The following is a 19,396-nucleotide window of genomic DNA, read 5'->3' on the forward strand; positions in this document are numbered from 1 at the left end:
TATACGACCGCTTTGAAATACGTCGAATTTAGTGTACGTTGTGTTTTGACGAGAGAAAAAATGTCTTGGGATACGACGTCTTGCTAGAACTTGTATGGGTCGGGATGAGTCACCGCGTACCCGCGTTTTCCGCGTTCACGACTGAAACAAAGCGCCGCTTGTAACAGTATTGTGTGGAATGACCAAACAATGTCGCACTTCAGGAACATTCTTAGAAGAAGGCAAAAACAAACTTCAATGGACAGGTTTTTAGTAAAACTCAAACCTGGTGACCCTCAACCAGGTCCAAGTCAAGAAAAAAGACAGAAAATAGATGGAAAAAAAACCCAGAATGTCAGCTTCCTGAAGTTTTAAAATATAATTTCGTATACTCTGGAACGGATTTTTTCTTTTCCCTTTATTTCTTATGGGAAAAATCGTTTGGTTTACGTCCTTTTCGGTATAAGTCCTAACTTCTGGAACGAATTAACGACGTATGCCGAGGTACCACTGTAAATAAAAGATGGGAGGGCGCCGTGAGGCCGTGGCTTTACCAAAAGACCCATAGAATGTATTCCTGCAGTCACGACAGCTTTAAGTCAAGATTTAAATAAACTTAAATTCTAAACCCGCTCTCTGACGTCACCACTGCATTGCGTCATCGGCGTCAGACGCGAGGGGTAGCTGTGGCCCGCTAGTGACGTCATGTCACCTCCTGCTGTTGCGTGACGTAACGATACACCAGGAAGGTGCCGATCTGCGCGCGCGCTCACTGAGATCCGAGGTGAGAAGCTCACATCGTGGTTGTTGTTGTGGTGGTTGTAGTTGTTTACCCAGGTAGAGCCTCGCTCCTTCTCTCTCGTAGGGATATCAATTGACGAGCAGCGAGTACGGAATCGATGTCCAGGTTGGAACATTACAACGCGGGGCCTAGCCATGCGGGGCCTTGCCTCCTGCCCTCGCCTGATTGCATTTGCTTTAATTCTCTGCTTAAGTTTAATTTGTTTTCACCTGGCTCACTACCTTTAAACTTTGTTTCTTTTAAATGTTTCTACAGTTTTTTTTTTATCTTACCAGGCCAAGCCCACTTCAGCTGCTATACTTCTATTTTTCAGAAGCGACCAGCCCACAACAAAGTGGCTTATCAACGTGGGTAAATGTCTGTCGGTCAAATACTCTAAACGCGTGGTGATGTTGACTCTAAATGTGTCGGTAAACCCGACAGCCAATTAGTAAGGGTTTGTCACGTAAACAGCACGTGGCCAATTCGTCACTAGTGCAGCACTACGCCGGTTGTGTGTTGGAGAGCCAAGCCACAACATTTACAATCTGAGTACGACGTTTGTGCCTTGGCTCTGGGAATATAAATCGGCTCATTGTGATTATAGCTCAGCTTGCTAACCGTTGCGCTACCGCTCCCCATTCATGCACAAACATCGAAATGATAGTATTCAATACTAGTAAGTTACCTGGCTTTGCATCGGGTCTCGATAATCAAACATTAAGAGTAATGTATTGCTATGCTGGCTTTATTAGAATTATTTAATTCTGCCAATGAAGTCTATATATGTGTGTATATTGTTTCTTGATTTGAAGCTTTCATGACTACAGGAATCCATACTCTTTGGTTCTTTCGGTATTGTCACGTAGGTAGAAAAAGAATAGATCACTATTATTTTTCTACCTACGTGTGTTTATTGTCACGGTTTATTGGTTGTGTTATACAATCGCAGGGCTTATTTGTTTCATAATGAGGACAGCTTTTAAATTCGTTGCCCTTGGAAAGCTTCAGGATAGACAATGTTTGGTTGTTATGTTATCTGGTGGGTTTCATCGAATGAAGCTTCAATTTTGGCATACTAATTGACAGAAAATTGGCGGAAGAGCTCTTTGCATCTCAATAATAGATTTAAGCTGCCGTTTAGCACCATGATCCTGAAGGAAAAGAAGTCCATGGTGGAAATCTTCTTTTGTGTTGCCAAGCCTGTTGTTGGGTCAGTTTGGTGAAGTAGGAAATTGTAGCCATCATCACCTTGCCAGAAAATAAGTAGACATTGAAGAGCATCATAGGATCGGTGTGTTTCATTTCTGTATAGGGTATTGCTCCTCAGTTGCAAGACGATGCCTCGAGTGACATGTTGTTCAGCTGTCAGAATGACAGCGACTTCAGATTTTGCGAGTGCATTTAAGCGGCACTCATGTTGACCATGTGGCGTTTACTCGGCATGAATGACAACATTGTACTCTGAAGTCATCTTCTCCATGGCAAACTTGAAACTGTCACCATACGAGTGTGAACATCAGAGTGTTCCTTATGGAGCATGTCTTTCCACAGCAATACGACTTGCATCTTGGTGTTGATGACATTTTAGCGATGCTGGTGAGCCTGTCTAGAACTGTCAGACATGCAGGTAGATCTGTGTTAATGTAGGTAGGTCATTAGGTAGTGGCAGCAGATTACCAATGCGATTATGTACCTGGCCCTGCACTTTAAATGTGGGCATGTAGCCAGATGTCGTGATGAGTTGGTTTGTACCCAAAACATGTAATTTGGAAGCATGAGTTATATCTTCTGTTGTTGTTTTGGAATTGGCTTGCATAGGTAATGTTTCCAGGTATCAGTACATGAATAGGCTCGGGATGGTCATTAATTGGTACAGTTATAGCATAGCTCTGGAGGGTCTCCTTTTCATGTCATTGCATGGCAGTAGCTACAAGAAGTAGACATGGAACCAATGGCAACTACTAAATCAGAAGTGTAAATGAAGTGAGGAATATGTGGAATATATTGCTATAAAAATATAGAAAAAGTAATAATAATTGCTATTCTATGTAAATGAAAATAACAATTTCCTAAGCATTGGCCACAATATCTGGACTTGACTTCATATAAATCAATGCATAGATTTCTGTTTATATGATTGTGGTTATGGTTGTACTTTATTAATCCCTAATCTCAAACATTACATACAATGAAACAAGAAATGGTAAAAAAAGTAAAAACAGAGCAATGTAATACAATACACTGTTAGACATTATTGTAAAAACTAAATAAAAAGTATATCCCATGTGGGTAGTGATTTTTTAATATATTTTTAGGCAGTAAATGGCAGGAGATTCGTTTTCAAATTGAGATATTTTTCTGGGTTGGGACCCCCAGACCCCCTGGAAAATTTGGTCCCCCCCCAATGTTGACTCCATTGCTACGGCCTTGGTATATATCGACTCTATAGCAGTAGCTACTAACTCTATCGTAGGAAATACTGACTTTAGTAATATCTGCTCAATAGTAGTATATACCGACTTTATAGCAGTGTGTACTGGCCGTAGTAGTAGCTATACTAACTCTATAGCAGTGTGTACTGGCTGTAGTAGTAGATATACAAACTCTATAGCAGTGTGTACTGGCTGTAGTAGTAGCTATACTATATCTATAGCAGTGTGTACTGGCTGTAGTAGTATCTATACTAACTCGATAGCAGTGTGTACTGGCTGTAGGAGTGGCTATACTAACTTTTTAGCAGTGTGTACTGGCTGTAGTAGTAACTATATTCACTCTATAATAGTAATCTTTGGTTCTTTCGTTGAGTCATGTAGATAGAAAAATAATAATACAATAAAGTGAATAATAACGTGAATAAAAAATAATAAAAATAACCATTAATGTAAACTGTAGCCTGGTTATTAAGTTTTTTTAGTGTACTGGCAGTCTATGATGTAGACTGTAGAAATGGTTATTCATAACTAAGAATAAGTCTATAGACTGGCAGTACACTCGGTCAACTTGATAACCATTGCTACAGTCTACATTATAGACTGCCAGTACACTCACCAAACTTAATAAGCAGGCTACAGCCTCCATTATAGTGCCAGTACACTCATCAAGGTTAAGATGATGCTAGTCATCTACATTATAGACTGCCAGTACACTCACCCAGCTTAATAACCATTGCTACAGTTAACATTATAGACTGCCAGTACACTAATCGAGGTTAAGAACCAAGCTACATCTTCTTGGTTCTTTCGGTAAAGTCACGTAGAAGGGAAGTAATAAAATAATAAAAATAAAACATAATAAAACAATTCTCACGACGTTTCGGCCACAATGCAAGTATCCGTCCTCAGGTGAAAACCAAGTCTGTCGAGGCGACAGCGTCTGAATGAAACCGCACACGTGCTTGGAGCATGTATATAAGCTGGGTTGGAAGGGGGGAAAAAAGGGGGCGCCTTGACAAAAGAATATGCATATCAAGAGGAATTTAGCATATTTATGGGAAATGCAGGTATGTGATTAGTACTTCTTATGCCCGTGCATTATGCAGATTAGCTAATCCTCGACAGACCTGGTTTTCACCTGAGGACGGCTACTTGTGTTGTGGCCGAAACGTCGGGAGAATTGTTTTAATTACTTCCCTTCTACGTGACTTTACCGAAAGAACCAAGCAGATGAATCCCTGCAGTCACGAAAGCTTTAAATCGAAATTTAACCAGGCTACAGTCCACATTATAGACTAGCAGTACACTCACCCAGCTTAATCACCATTGCTACAGTCCACATTATAGACTGCCAGTACACTCACCCAGCTTAACCATTGCTACAGTCTACATTATAGACTGCCAGTACACTAATCGAGGTTAAGAATCAGACTACATTCTACATTATAGACTGCCAGTACACTCACCGAGGTTAAGAACCAGGTTATAGTCTACATTATAGACTGCCAGTACACTCAACCAACTTAATAACCATTGCTATAGTCTAATCTTGATTTGAAGCTTTCGTGACTGCAGGAATCCATACTCTTTGGTTCTTTCGGTAAATTCACATAGGTATAAAAAATTAATAGATCACGACGTTTTGATTGCAACTCAAGCAACCGTCATCAGGTGTGAAACAAACATCAGGAGGACTGCTGATGTAGGAGAAAGAGCTGCTGCAACAATAGTTTATATAGGATTTTGGTGGGCCCAACTCAAGGATAAGTGGGCGGAGCTAGAGAAGGAATTTGTACATAAATGTTAATGTGAGAGATTAGCATGTCAATGTGAGATGGCCCAGCCACCAGAGGTGTGCCAATGAGAAGATTAGCATGTTATTGTCAGAGAGCCGGGCAACAGGAACAAATAACCCCTAAGAGCAAGAGGTACACATGGTGAGAGAGAGACACAGAGAGAGAGAGACACAGAAAGTCGGAAATAACAGGTTACATAGCCAGGTAGAATGGAAACATCACAGTCAGTTAAGACTTTACTTGGTTAATAACATCCTTCCAATGATTGCTCATTGTGTACCCATCTTCTCAGTTGAAGTTGTGTCTGTGTTTATATATCTGGATGGCTTCATGAACAAATCTTTGATGATAGCCGGTGGGTTTGCATAGTACCTTCGTCTTGTAAAAATCAATTTCGTGTGAGCCCACAGCGTTAAAACAATGATCAGCAATGGCAGGGGCATTGATCCAACCGTGTTTCAGATCTGCCTTGTGTTCGCTAACACGTTCCGAGACATGTCGTTTCGTTTCCCCAATGTAACTGCTGCCGCAGCCACAACTTAGTTTGTAGACACCAGGGTATTGCATGTCAGGAATCACATCCTTCACATATAGGATCAAATCACGGATTTTGTGTACTGTGTTGAAACAAACCTCGATCTTGTGTTTGTTTAAGATTTTTGGAAATATTTTTGTTAACCCCTGCTATGTATGGCAAAGTGATGGGTTTGATTGGATCCTAAGATGGTTGTCTCCCCATGGCAGGGGAGACAGCTTTGCGGATTGTACTGTCAGAATATCCATTCATCCTGAGGGCTTGGTGTACGTGCTCCAGCTCACTGGCTAGGTGGCGCTTGTCAGAGATGCAACGGGCCCTATGGTGTAGTGTTTTGATTAGGGAATTCTTCTGGGCTGGATGGTGGTGGGAGTCAGGCTTTAGATAGGCATCCATGTGGATGGCTTTCCTGTAGACAGTGTCCCAACGAGCCATCATGTCCCTTCTCGATCACAACATCCAGAAATGGGAGCTTGCCATCATTTTCCACTTCCATGGTGAATTTGATAGATGGGTGTATGGAATTGATGTGGTTGAGCATTAATATGGCTACTACTACAGCCAGTACACACTGCTATAGAGTTAGTACAGTGAGGGATACAAGTATTTGATCCCCTGCTGATTTTATACTTTTGCCCACTGACAAAGAAATCATCAGTCTATACATTTTAATGGTAGGTTTATTTGAACAGTGAGAGACAGAATAACAACAACAAAATCCAGAAAAACGCATGTCAAAAATGTTATAAATTGATTTGCATTTTAATGAGGGAAATAAGTATTTGACCCTTCTGCAAAACATGACCTAGTACTTGGTGGCAAAACCCTTGTTGGCAATCACAGAGGTCAGACGTTTCTTGTAGTTGGCCACCAGGTTTGTCCCACTCCTCTTTGCAGATCTTCTCCAAGTCATTAAGGTTTCAAGGCTGACTTTTGGCAACTCGAACCTTCAGCTCCCTCCACAGATTTTCTATGGGATTAAGGTCTGGAGACTGGCTAGGCCACTCCAGGACCTTAATGTGCTACTTCTTGAGCCACTCCTTTGTTGCCTTGGCCGTGTGTTTTGGGTCATTGTCATGCTGGAATACCCATCCACGACCCATTTTAAATGCCCTGGCTGAGGGAAGGAGGTTCTCACCCAAGATGTGATGCTACATGGGCCCCGTCCATCGTCCCTTTGATGTGGTGAAGTTGTCCTGTCCCCTTAGCACAGGGGTGTCCAAACCTTTTGCAAAGAGGGCCACATTTGATAAAGTGAAGATTCCTGGGGGCCAATAGTTCCTTTTGACATTTTTTTAACCACAAAAGTTACGTGAAAATACACACTGTTATTAAAAACTATTTTCATTGTCACAATTACCTTTATTTTTCAAATGACAATGTAACCAAATATAAGCCACTCAGGCAGACGTGAACAACTCTAAAAACAAATTCTGCCTTTCATTCAGTCAGATAACATTGAACAAACTGTATAGAATACTTTAAATTTCCATGAGTTAAATATCTTTGCCTCATGAACATTTTAAACAGAAGTTATAAGTAATGCAAAGTGGTCTGTTATCATTAAACTTTAAAACAAGTGAATTTTGCCCTTGTCTTTTACAAGATCTTTCAGAAAGCAATAGTTTGTGTCACATCTACAGAAACATAACATCAACATTTATAACCAAATCTTTTTCAAGAGTTTAATAAAACAAGTGCCATAAGTCCAAGTGAATTAGTGTGCTTTAGGCTTTTCACTGTTAATAGTGGCAGATGTTACCGTTCAAAACACTCAATTTCAGATTGATCGAGGAACAGATAACTTGCTGACACTAATGAGAAGGGTGATACGGAGATCTAGATTTCAGTAAAGAGACCAGGTCTGGCTTGAGGGCAGTGGTTGAGATGCGTAAAATGCCATGCAGGTGGGAGTCGCTCATCCTTGACCTCAATCGGTTCTTGTTTAAGTTCATGACTGAGAATGTTTGCTCACACAAATATGTGGAGCCGAATAAGCTCAGCATTTTCTTAGTGAATGACCGCATTTCTTTTTTTGCAGTCGCCATGGCAGAAATGACTCGAGAAGGGTTTGCGGCACGGATGCAGAGCCAGATAGAATTAGAATGGTGCCGCCACCATGTTGTGAAAGGAGAAATTACATCTTTAAAGTTTTATGATTTATAAGACCGAAGCTGCGGGCCGTATGAAATCCGACCCGCGGGCCGTGATTGGCCTGCGGGCCGGACTTTCGACATGCCTGCCTTCGCAGAAAAACACCCCCAAAGCATAATGTTTCCACCTCCATGTTTGACGGTGAGGATGGTGTTCTTGGGGTCATAGGCAGCATTCCTCCTCCTCCAAACACGGCGAGTTGAGTTGATGCCAAAGAGCTCCATTTTGGTCTCATCTGACCACAACAATTTCAACCAGTTGTCCTCTGAATCATTCAGATTTTCATTGGTAAACTTAAGACGAGCATGTATATGTGCTTTCTTGAGCAGGGAGACCTTGCGGGTGCTGCAGGATTTCAGTCCTTCACGGCGTAGTGTGTTACTAACTGTTTCCTTGGTGACTATGGTCCCAGCTGCCTTGAGATCATTGACAAGATCCTCCCGTGTAGCTATGGGCTGATTCCTCGCCGTTCTCATGATCATTGCAACTCTACGAGGTGGGACTTTGCTTGGAGCCCCAGGCCGTGGGAGATTGACAGTTTTGTATTTCTGCCATTTGCGAATAATCGCACCCACTGTTATCACCTTCTCACCATGCTGCTTGGCGATGGTCTTGTAGCCCATTCCAGCCTCGTGTAGGTCTACAATCTTGTCCCTGACATCCTTGGAGAGCTCTTTGGTCTTGGCCATGGTGGAGAGTTTGGAATCTGATTGATTGATTGCTTCTGTGAACAGGTGTCTTTTATACAGGTAACAAGCTGAGATTAGGAGCACTCCCTTTAAGAGTGTGCTCCTAATATCAGCTCGTTACCTGTATAAAAGACACCTGGGAGCCAGAAATCTTTTTGATTCAGAGGATATCAAATACTTATTTTCCTCATTAAAATGCAAATCAATTTATAACATTTTTGACATGCGTTTTTATGGATTTTGTTGTTATTCTGTCTCTCACTGTTTAAATAAACCTACCATTAAAATTATAGCCTGATCATTTCTTTGTCAGTGGGCAAACGTACAAAATCAGCAGGGGATCAAATACTTTTTTCCTTCACTGTGTAGCTACTATACTTTTTAGCAGTGTGTACTGGCTGTAGTAGAAGCTAGACTAACTCTATAGCAGTGTGTACTGGCTGTATTAGTAGCTATACTAACTCTATAGCAGTGTGTACTGGCTGTAGTAGTCGCTATACTAATTCTAAAGCAGTGTGTCCTGGCTGTAGTAGTAAGGTAGAACCCATTGGGGTACCCTCATTTTGTTTGTAGAATGTACCATTCCAGGTGAAGTAAGTGTTGGTAATGCAGTTCCTTTCCAAAGTTGGTACATCTGGATTCAGTCACTATTGGACCAAGTCTTCAATGATTGCAATGGTCTCAGGTACAGGTACCTTGGTGAACAGGGAGTCTACTTTGAAACTGACAAGCAAATCATCGGGAGACAGTGCGCTGTCCTTGATTAGAGAAACTAAGTGAGCTGAGTTAAGTACAGCTGAGGTAGTCTTGCCCGTGAAAGGAAGCAGGGTCTCAGACAGAAATCGGGCCAGTTTGTAGGTGGGTGAGTTAATGGTGAAGACGATAGGACGGAGCAGGGTACCTACTTTGTGGATTTTTGTAAGGCCATAAAATCTGGGTGGTCTAGCAGCCGAAGGTTTTAGAGAGATCTGCATGGTCGGCTCGGTTAGAGAAGTCGAATTAGTGATGATGTTGGTTTTTGTGGCTAAGCAGTTGGTGGGATCTCTATTGATTTTGGTATAGCTGCCATCATTAAGAAGGTCCTAAATTCTGTTGTTCTAAGTGGTTTTATCCAGGATGACAGTGGCATTGCCTTTGTCAAGTGAGAGGATGACAATGTCACCTCTCTTTTTTAATTGAGCGAGTTCAAAACGCTCATCCTTGCTGATATTGCTAACGGGTTTCTTAGCGTTTTTGAGGATAGCAGCGATTTCAAATCTTGCAACGTCTGCCAGGATGTGTCCCAAACCTTTGAGGTCTATGTCGACCTGGGCAATGATATCACACACTGGGATGTATTTAGGAGAGACTGTAAAATTCAACCCTTTAGCTAGTACCGATTTTAGGCTGTCGGAAATTGGGCTGTTACTCTGATAAAAATCTTGTTAACATCTGACTTTTTATTGTGTGGCTTGGGCTTCTTTTTTTACATGAGGTTGAATTTAGCAATCAAGTTAACTTTACGTTTAGTTGACATTGAAGTGGCTGAAGAAACTGTCATGTTATCTACATGGTCGCAATCAGATGTGGACATTTTATTTGTTAATGCTAAGTGTGATTGTAAGAGAGTCTTGTCTAAATTATCAAGTTAAAATCGGAGCAATGTTATTCTCTCTGAGATTAGAGCTAGGCTGGCCCTAAACATAGTCTACATTATAGACTGCCAGTACACAACTCCGATTAAGAACGAGGCCTATCTACATTAGTGTTTTTTTATTTTTACTATTTCGATTTTAATTGACTTCTTTTTTTATTAAGATTTTTCTATCTACATGAATTTACCGAAAGAACTAAGAATATAGTACTTAACAGTGCTGTGATAAGGCCTAGTCCCATGCAGGGGCCCCGGCCTCGCGCATGCGCAGATATGTGCTTTGGCGCGCGCTCAGCATTGTAATATAATAATTAATAGTACTAAATTGTTATATCATGGGACCTCCTTCGCCTTTTGGCGTCCTCTGGTCTATCACTGTTTGAGACTAGGCTCAAAAGAAAGCTGGCTCTGGTGTAGACCAATCAGTTTCAAGGACAATTCATATATTATCAGTGTTTTTTTTGTTTGCATTTTGACTGCAAGTATTGTGGTTAATGCAGACATGAATCCTTGTAAAAAGGTTTCAGTTTTGCTGCCAGAAAAGAAGGGGAACAAACCTATTATATTTTGGTACTGGCAAAGGAGGTCCAATGATGTAGATGTTTACCCTGAGCCCTCATTACTTTGATAGTGTATTGTCTTTGAGCTGTACGCCTTTTGGCGTCATCTGGTCTAGCACCAATTGAGATGAGGCTCTAAAGAAAGCTGTCTTTGGTGTGGACCAATCAGTTTCAAGGACAATGCATATATTATCAGTGTTTTTTTTGCATTTTGACTGCAAGTATTGTGATTAATGCAGACATGACTCCTTGTAATAAGGTTTTGGTTTTGTTTCCAGAAAAAAAGGGGAACAACCCTATTATTATGACAATGCATATACTATCAGAGCATGTTTTTTTTTGCATTTTGACGACAAATATATAGTGTTTATGCAGAAATGATTCCTTGAAAAAGGTTTAAGTTTGGTGTTTTAACATCTTAACACCAGTTTTGTTGTCAGAAAAAAAATGGGAAAACCTATTCTTATACTAACTTGTTAATTTAACTACTTTAAAGTTGACGGGCGCAAAATACGATTAGCGCTGGCTCACCATGGGGCTTATCGCATGGTACCCGGGTACTTTTTTTAAACGTTAACTCCATGGTTCGCGAGTCAAATCTGCCGCAAGTTTTGTATACAGACAGACGTACATAAAAACAGACAAAAATGACTTGTATAGGTAAGAAGAAGATCCATGTGAAATGTATTTGGATTTAAGAGTTTGTCTTTGTGGGGAGCTGTGGCGCAGTTATTTCACTGCATTATGAATTCAACAATTAGTTTGATTATCGCCGACAGCAAACAAGATTGATAAGTGAAAGCTGAACTTATTACGGTCCTCTGCTATGTTGATTGATCTTAAATTAATCTATATATATAAAATCGCTAATCTGTCTGTCTGTGTGTCTGTGTGTCGCCGGACCATACGCAGTTTCATTGGACGGCGGTTGCCCCTGGCAACGGGTAGCGACGCATTCGCTGCGGGGTGGACGCCATTTTTAATTCCCGTTAAAAATATGCGCACGCATTAACACGCGACTCTGAGGTAAATTCATCAAAGTTTCACGTCCTCTTCACTCCCCCCCCCACCACAATGTGTGCAATTACTATTATAGGGTCGGTAGATAATAAAATTATAGCGATTAGACAGTATTATTGTAGCGCGGGCGGGGGGGTACCGGAACCAGTACCCAGCCTCAGCCGGATGGGCAATTTAGGCGAGGCCGGAGGCTCTGCACGGTACTAGGCCTCGACACCCACCACGCGACTCTGAGGTAAATTCATCAAAGTTTCACGTCCTCTTCACTCCCCCCCCACCCCAATGTGTGCAATTACTATTATAGGGTCGGTAGATAATAAAATTATAGCGATTAAACAGTATTATTGTAGCGCGGGGGGGGGGGGGGGAATGGCACCCGTACCCAGCCTCAGCCGGTTGGGCAATTTAGGCGAGGCCGGAGGCTCTGCACGATACTAGGCCTCGACACCCCACCACCCTACAGCGGATCGGCGCGCCTCACTAAAACCCTACAACAGATCGGCACGCCTCACACAAACCCGACAACGGATCGGCGCGCCTCACTAAAACCCTACAGCGGATCGGCACGCCTCACTAAAACCCTACAACAGATCGGCACACCTCACACAAACCCTACAACGGATCGGCGCGCCTCACTAAAACCCTACAGCGGATCGGCGCGCCTCACTAAAACCTTACAACGGATCGGCGCGCCTCACTAAAACCCTACAACGGATCGGCGCGCCTCACACAAATCCTACAACGGATCGGTATGCCTCACACAAATCCTACAATGGATCGGCGCGCCTTACACAAACCCTACAACGGAAGCATAACGCATTGTAGTGTCGTGGTTAGCGCGCCGCACTATGAACCCGGCGACCCGAGTTCCATTCCCGCTCACGGCCACCACCGGTGACGATTATTTGAACCGGTCCTGGGCCTCCCCTAGGTCGACTCAGCCTCAAAACGAGTAACTGGTGTGGCGTATGAACATCGCCACTGGGGAGACAAAGGCGGCCGGGCGTGGTGGATCCAAGTCCCGGGCAAAGCCGGGTAGTACAGCTAGTTACATGGTAAAGTGAGGAAGCATTAATACTGAGCAGATCAAGGTGGCCAGGCATGGTTCTGGACACCACCACCTTTTTACAATGCCAGTGTGTGACAGTGTCAAGTTTGTATTTGCAGCAAAGTATATTAACTATTGAACATGGAGGTTAAATCAAAACTATAGCTTATTTTTGTTTTCCTCTGGAACTTTTTATAAGAAAGGAATCGTCAGGAAATTAACACAGCAGATATGCTGCTGTAGTTACATCTGTTCATCCAAGCATTCAAGCAAATCAGCCTGGCTTCACACCTCTAAGTTGTGATTGGACATTAATTTATGCATTTCTGCATAATACAAATAGTATTATTTTCAACAGTCGTTGCTATGTTAACTGAATTTTGCTTTTATAAATATTGCTTTTGTAGCCAGGCAGCCAAAATTTTGTGCTTGGGTCTTTTGGGTTCATATTTATTTTGAAGATACTAGGTCCTCCAGGCATATTTATAACCATTTGCCCTCTCATTGTGTGCCTTAACAGCCCGTGTGATGGATTGGGGAATATCTTTAATATATGAATATACATAGACGTGTAAGTTATGTGTGACTATGTATATATATTTATTCCTCTGTGCCTCGATACTGACGTAGATGGTGTGGATATTTTTTCTGTCTGCAGCTGACGCTTCTTCCGACGCTTCCTCAACAGAATTGGTGTGATGGAGCAAAGGCACTCAGCGCAGCTCTGTAGAAAAAGGCAACAATGCGACCAGTGCGCATACAGCACGGATCGTGCTGGAAATTTGACACAGCACCAGAAAATTCACACAGGAGATAAACCCTTCAAGTGCACTGTCTGTGAGAAGGCATTTGCACGGTCATCAGTTCTTCAGAGCCACCAGAGAACACACACAGGAGAGAAACCCTTCGGGTGCACTGTGTGCGGGAAGGTTTTTGCCGAGTCATCACATCTTACATTACACCAGAGAACACACACGGGAGAGAAACCCTTCACGTGCACTCTGTGCGGGAAGCCCTTTTCAGATTCATCACATCTTAAGAAACACCAGAGAACACACACAGGAGAGAAACCCTTCAGGTGCACTCTGTGCGGGAAGCCCTTTGCAGATTCATCACATCTTAAAAAACACGAGAGAATGCACACAGGAGAGAAACCCTTCAAGTGCACTGTCTGTGAGAAGGCATTTGCACGGTCATCAGGTCTTCAGATCCACCACAGAACACACACGGGAGAGAAACCCTTCAAGTGCAGTGTGTGTGAGAAGGCATTTTCATGTTCATCTACTCTTAAAAGGCACCAGAGAACACACACAGGAGAGAAACCCTTCAGGTGCACTCTGTGCGAGAAGCCCTTTGCAGATTCATCACATCTTAAAAAACACGAGAGAACGCACACAGGAGAGAAACCCTTCAAGTGCACTGTCTGTGAGAAGGCATTTGCACGGTCATCACATCTTCAGATCCACCAGAGAACACACACGGGAGAGAAACTCTTCAGGTGCCTTTTGTGCGATAAAGCATTTGCAAAGTCATCAGATCGTGAAAAACACCAAAGAACACACAAAGGAGAGAAACCCTTCAAGTGCACTGTGTGCGAAAAGGCATTCACACGGTCATCATATCTTCAAATTCACCAGAGAACACACACAGGAGAAAAACCCTTCAAGTGCACTCTGTGCGGGAAGCTCTTTGCAGATTCAACATGTCTTAAAAAACACCAGAGAACGCACACAGGAGAGAAACCCTTCAAGTGCACTGTGTGTGAGAAGGCATTTGCATGGTCATCAGATCTTCAGATCCACCAGAGAACACACACAGGAGAGAAACCCTTCAAGTGCACTGTCTGTGAAAAGGCATTTGCATGGTCATCAGGTTTTCAGATCCACCAGAGAACACACACGGGAGAGAAACGTTTCAAGTCCAGTTTGTGTAGGAAGGTATTTTCAGGTTCATTTAATCTTAAACGGCACCAGAGAACACACACAGGAGATAAACCCTTCAAGTGCAGTGTGTGTGAGAAGGCATTTGCACGGTCATCAGTTCTTCAGAGCCACCAGAGAACACACACAGGAGAGAAACCCTTCACGGGCACTCTGTGCGGGAAGCCCTTTTCAGATTCATCACATCTTAAGAAACACCAGAGAACACACACAGGAGAGAAAACCTTCAGGTGCACTGTCTGTGAGAAGGCATTTGCACGGTCATCAGGTCTTCAGATCCACCAGAGAACGCACACAGGAGATAAACCCTTCAAGTGCACTGTCTGTGAGAAGGCATTTGCACGGTCATCAGGTCTTCAGATCCACCAGAGAACACACACGGGAGAGAAACCCTTCAAGTGCAGTGTGTGTGAGAAGGCATTTGCACGGTCATCAGTTCTTCAGAGCCACCAGAGAACACACACAGGAGAGAAACCCTTCAGGTGCGCTGTGTGCGGGAAGGTTTTTGCCGAGTCATCACATCTTACAATACACCAGAGAACACACACGGGAGAGAAACCCTTCACGTGCACTCTGTGCGGGAAGCCCTTTGCAGATTCATCACATCTTAAAAAACACGAGAGGACGCACACAGGAGAGAAACCCTTCAAGTGCACTGTCTGTGAGAAGGCATTTGCACGGTCATCAGGTCTTCAGATCCACCAGAGAACGCACACAGGAGATAAACCCTTCAAGTGCACTGTCTGTGAGAAGGCATTTGCACGGTCATCAGGTCTTCAGATCCACCAGAGAACACACACGGGAGAGAAACCCTTCAAGTGCAGTGTGTGTGAGAAGGCATTTTCATGTTCATCTACTCTTAAAAGGCACCAGAGAACACACACAGGAGAGAAACCCTTCAGGTGCACTCTGTGCGAGAAGCCCTTTGCAGATTCATCACATCTTAAAAAACACGAGAGAACGCACACAGGAGAGAAACCCTTCAAGTGCACTGTCTGTGAGAAGGCATTTGCACGGTCATCACATCTTCAGATCCACCAGAGAACACACACGGGAGAGAAACTCTTCAGGTGCCTTTTGTGCAATAAAGCATTTGCAAAGTCATCAGATCTTGAAAAACACCAAAGAACACACAAAGGAGAGAAACCCTTCAAGTGCACTGTGTGCGGAAAGGCATTCAGACGGTCATCATATCTTCAAAAGCACCAGAGAACACACACAGGAGAGAAACCCTTCAAGTGCACTCTGTGCGGGAAGCCCTTTGCATATTCATCACGTCTTAAAAAACACCAGAGAACGCACACAGGAGAGAAACCCTTCAAGTGCACTGTGTGTGAGAAGGCATTTGCATGGTCATCAGATCTTCAGATCCACCAGAGAACACACACAGGAGAGAAACCCTTCAAGTGCACTGTCTGTGAAAAAGCATTTGCATGGTCATCAGGTTTTCAGATCCACCAGAGAACACACATGGGAGAGAAACGTTTCAAGTCCAGTTTGTGTGGGAAGGTATTTTCAGGTTCATTTAATCTTAAACGGCACCAGAGAACACACACAGGAGAGAAATCCTTCAAGTGCAGTGTGTGTGAGAAGGCATTTGCACAGTCATCAGTTCTTCATCGACACCGGAGAACACACAGGCATCAGAAGATCCCCAAGGAGTGTAGTCTGAAATCGACTTGTGAAAGTCAAAGTGCTGCATTGAGCCCATCCCTCCTGAAAAAAGAACCAGAAGTGAATTCCAGCCTGGACATTATGAAATGTTTAAAGGTGAAATTTGAAAAAGTGACGGTGAAGAGCGAAGAACTGAAGGTGAAATGTGAAGATGAAGATTCAACTCCAAAATCGGACCTTCACATCGATGGATGCAACGTGAAGCAGGAGCTGAATTCTGACTGTGAGGCAGAGCAAGGCAACTCCCAGCAGTTTGTGGAAGTGGAGGTGTGGGTGGACTTCTTAGACAATACGAAGTCAAATGGAGACCCTGTAGATATGTAAGCTTAAGACAATGAGGCTCCAATAGATTCACCTTTGTCACAGGCCTTTAATGAAAAGAACGTGAAGTTGAACACTCCATTCCTAAGTTCAACCTGCAGAGTAAGAGTGGACAGTATTTGCGTACCTGTGGGTTGGGTAGATCTCTAACTAGGAGCCAGAGCCAATATGCTCCCAAGCTTTCACTATGTTATAATAATATTAACATGTATATGGTGCTTGCTTATTCGCCTCAACAACTCGGAGTTTTGTATCAAGAACACGCCTTTTGGCGTCCTCTTTGTCTAACACGGTTTGATACTAGGCTCGAAAGAAAGCTGTCTCTGGTGTGGACCAATCAGTTTCAAAGACAATGTATATATTATCAGTGTTTTTTGTTTGCATTCTGACCCCAAGTATTGTGGTTAATGCAGACATGATACATTGTTAAAAGGTTTCAGTTTGGTGTGTTAACATCTCAACACTTGATTTGTTGCCATAAAAAAGGGGAAAACATTCTCACTTGAAGAGCAAGTTGTATATATAACGAAGTAATTATGAAAGTATTAGACCTATAGTCATTCAGAAGTGATACAATGCAAATGGATCAATTACACACGACCAAGATAATATGTATTACACGGGATCAGAGCCTAACTAACCCCCTTTGGCTTCCAGTAGCTAACAGCACATGGTAGCAGTAAATTATATATGCAGCGGGGCGCCTCCTCCTAATATATCAAATACCACGCAAGAATTCCAAACAGCGACGTGAGTGCAGTGAACGCTGCTCAAAACGTACTTGGAGTCACTTGCAGAGTCAAAACTGTGGAAAGTGATACGGTTCCAAGCTATAAGAGGTGTAAAATAACACATTTTTTGCTTCCAACCCGTGATGAGAGAACGGTATACATGGCGACAACAAGCACACCCGTGCACAATAGGTCACTACTTCAAAGGCTACAGAACCCCTTTTTGAGAGAGACTGCAAGTCTCATGCGAAAAAAATGTAACACTTCCAACCCGTGATGGGAGCGTGGGGAACGCTGCCCAAAACATAATAAATAAAGACATCTGGACAACAAACAGCCCATGCGACTTCAAAAGGAAAACAGCGGCCCCTTTATGAGAAGAAAGAGCCTGAGGTGCAAAATTTCAGATATAAGCAAGAATGCAAGAACAGAAATCAGTACTGCTCAAAGAATTGCCCAACTGCGACTGTGGAGAAGTCCGAACCATCAAGCACATAACCGTTGAATGCTCCATCCATGCACATCCTGGCGGTATCGCTGAAATCCACACTGTGTCAACCACATCATTGGACTGGATGAGTAACCTCTGCATTCATTTATGACGATCATTAAAAATAAAAACTTTATTTTCACAATGCCATACTAAAGAATAAGAAGTACTGCGAGTGGCAGGCTCCAGGGATTGCTCTCGGGACTGGCAAGTTGATAGGGAGCTCTGCATCAGCAGAAGCCATACATCACGGAGAGTTTTTTTGCGTCATTGAGAGAGGCTGCCAGCCAAGGCTGGTGCTCGCAGGATTATAATACAAATGTGGGGAAGAGTGCCGTAGCATTACTATTCCCGGTGGCGAGGTTGCTGTGTACAGCCAACACATGCGATCATAGTGACAATCGTTCCAATTGTGCTCCGATCAAAGTCAACCCTTCGAGGGAAAGCTGGTGCAACCATTATTCGTGAGTGTGCCCCTTTAAATCACAACCCACAGGCGAAGTTTAGTTGAGGATCGGATCAGAGACTGACACGGAACGATATAACTTGATCTGAAGCGTGTCCTCTGTGGAGCACGAGTCGTACAGACAACTGGAAGAGGACTCTTGAAAAGGGGGTGGGGGGGGGGGGGGGGGAGACGACAGGCGCTGTCTCTCCAAGTCGCTCCACAGTCTATAAGGATCAAAAGTGTCTGTTGCCAATGGGGATGACGCGCGTCAACCAGCAGACGAGCTGCAAGCGGTGTCTGGCGACGGGATCATCGCGCACATCTATGGAGACGTAGCCGGACCCATCATCCCTGCCAGCAGGGGCACCGCCGACAGCGTGACCAGCGTGCCAACTCGGCAACCACCCCAGCAGTGGAGAAAGACTGACAAAGCAGCCGAGAACGCTGTGTTCACACACACGCCGACCCAGCGCACCTGCTGGGGATCTGAGGAATTTTCGGTACAAGGAACGCAGCACCTTGGAAGCCGCTAACTCAACAGTTAGCAAGACAACACGCCCACACACATAATGCGCATATTCGTACTAATAAGATTGTTAAAAAATATATATACAGTCCCTCCAGAAAAACGCGGAGTTTTTTTGGTGATTGTTGCGGGCAAAAATCGTTGATTATGCGGCACGTTTTCTTAAAAAATGCGATGGAATATGCGGGATATTTATGCAATTTTATGCGATTAAATTGCGGGAACTTGCAAAAATTGCGGGAACTTGCAAAAATTGCGGGAACTTGCAAAAACTGCGGTTTGATGAAAAAGAGAAAAAAAAGTGATTCCCCCAACACCCTATTCACTAGGCTACTACTTTAATGTAAAGAGTCATTTCTTATTACTTCCTATGATAAGCAAGCATACTACATCACAGAAAGTGCTGGGAATATTTAAGTTCTCATCTTGTTTTATTTCAGACCTTAGCAAACAGATGGCTCAAACTTACAAAACATTGAGTCGAACAAGTTCTGTAGCTTTACAAAATGAATATGCTACAACTTCTGTAAAAATGAATAAATAAAATATTAAAAAATAAAATGTGTGCTTCCTGTTTTACAGAGGTAGCTATGCAAAATAATTTGCCCCCACTGTCATGTAACACACTGGGGAACT

General features: G+C 43.2%; 1 protein-coding gene across 6 annotated transcripts in view; it reads left to right on the plus strand.

The window, feature by feature from the left end:
* The first annotated feature begins 691 nt into the window (after positions 1 to 691).
* LOC144738124 (uncharacterized) overlaps positions 692 to 19,396 on the plus strand; it is a 31,414-nt gene continuing 12,709 nt past the window's right edge. Inside the window, exons 1-3 of one of the 6 annotated variants that reach the window (XM_078621046.1) lie at positions 705 to 763; positions 11,475 to 11,588; positions 13,319 to 19,321. In XM_078621046.1, the coding sequence (XP_078477172.1) occupies positions 13,329 to 16,568 (3,240 nt within the window). In that variant the 5' untranslated portion in view covers positions 705 to 763; positions 11,475 to 11,588; positions 13,319 to 13,328 and the 3' untranslated portion in view covers positions 16,569 to 19,321. Of the gene's footprint in view, positions 764 to 11,474; positions 19,322 to 19,396 lie in introns of those variants that run through there. The other 5 variants (XR_013589142.1, XM_078621045.1, XM_078621047.1 and 2 more) reach the window with 5 other exon arrangements.

The sequence above is a fragment of the Lampetra planeri genome, chromosome 78 (assembly GCF_965212315.1).
Source record: "Lampetra planeri chromosome 78, kcLamPlan1.2.h2, whole genome shotgun sequence".
In the NCBI taxonomy this organism is placed as follows: Eukaryota; Metazoa; Chordata; class Hyperoartia; order Petromyzontiformes; family Petromyzontidae; genus Lampetra; species Lampetra planeri.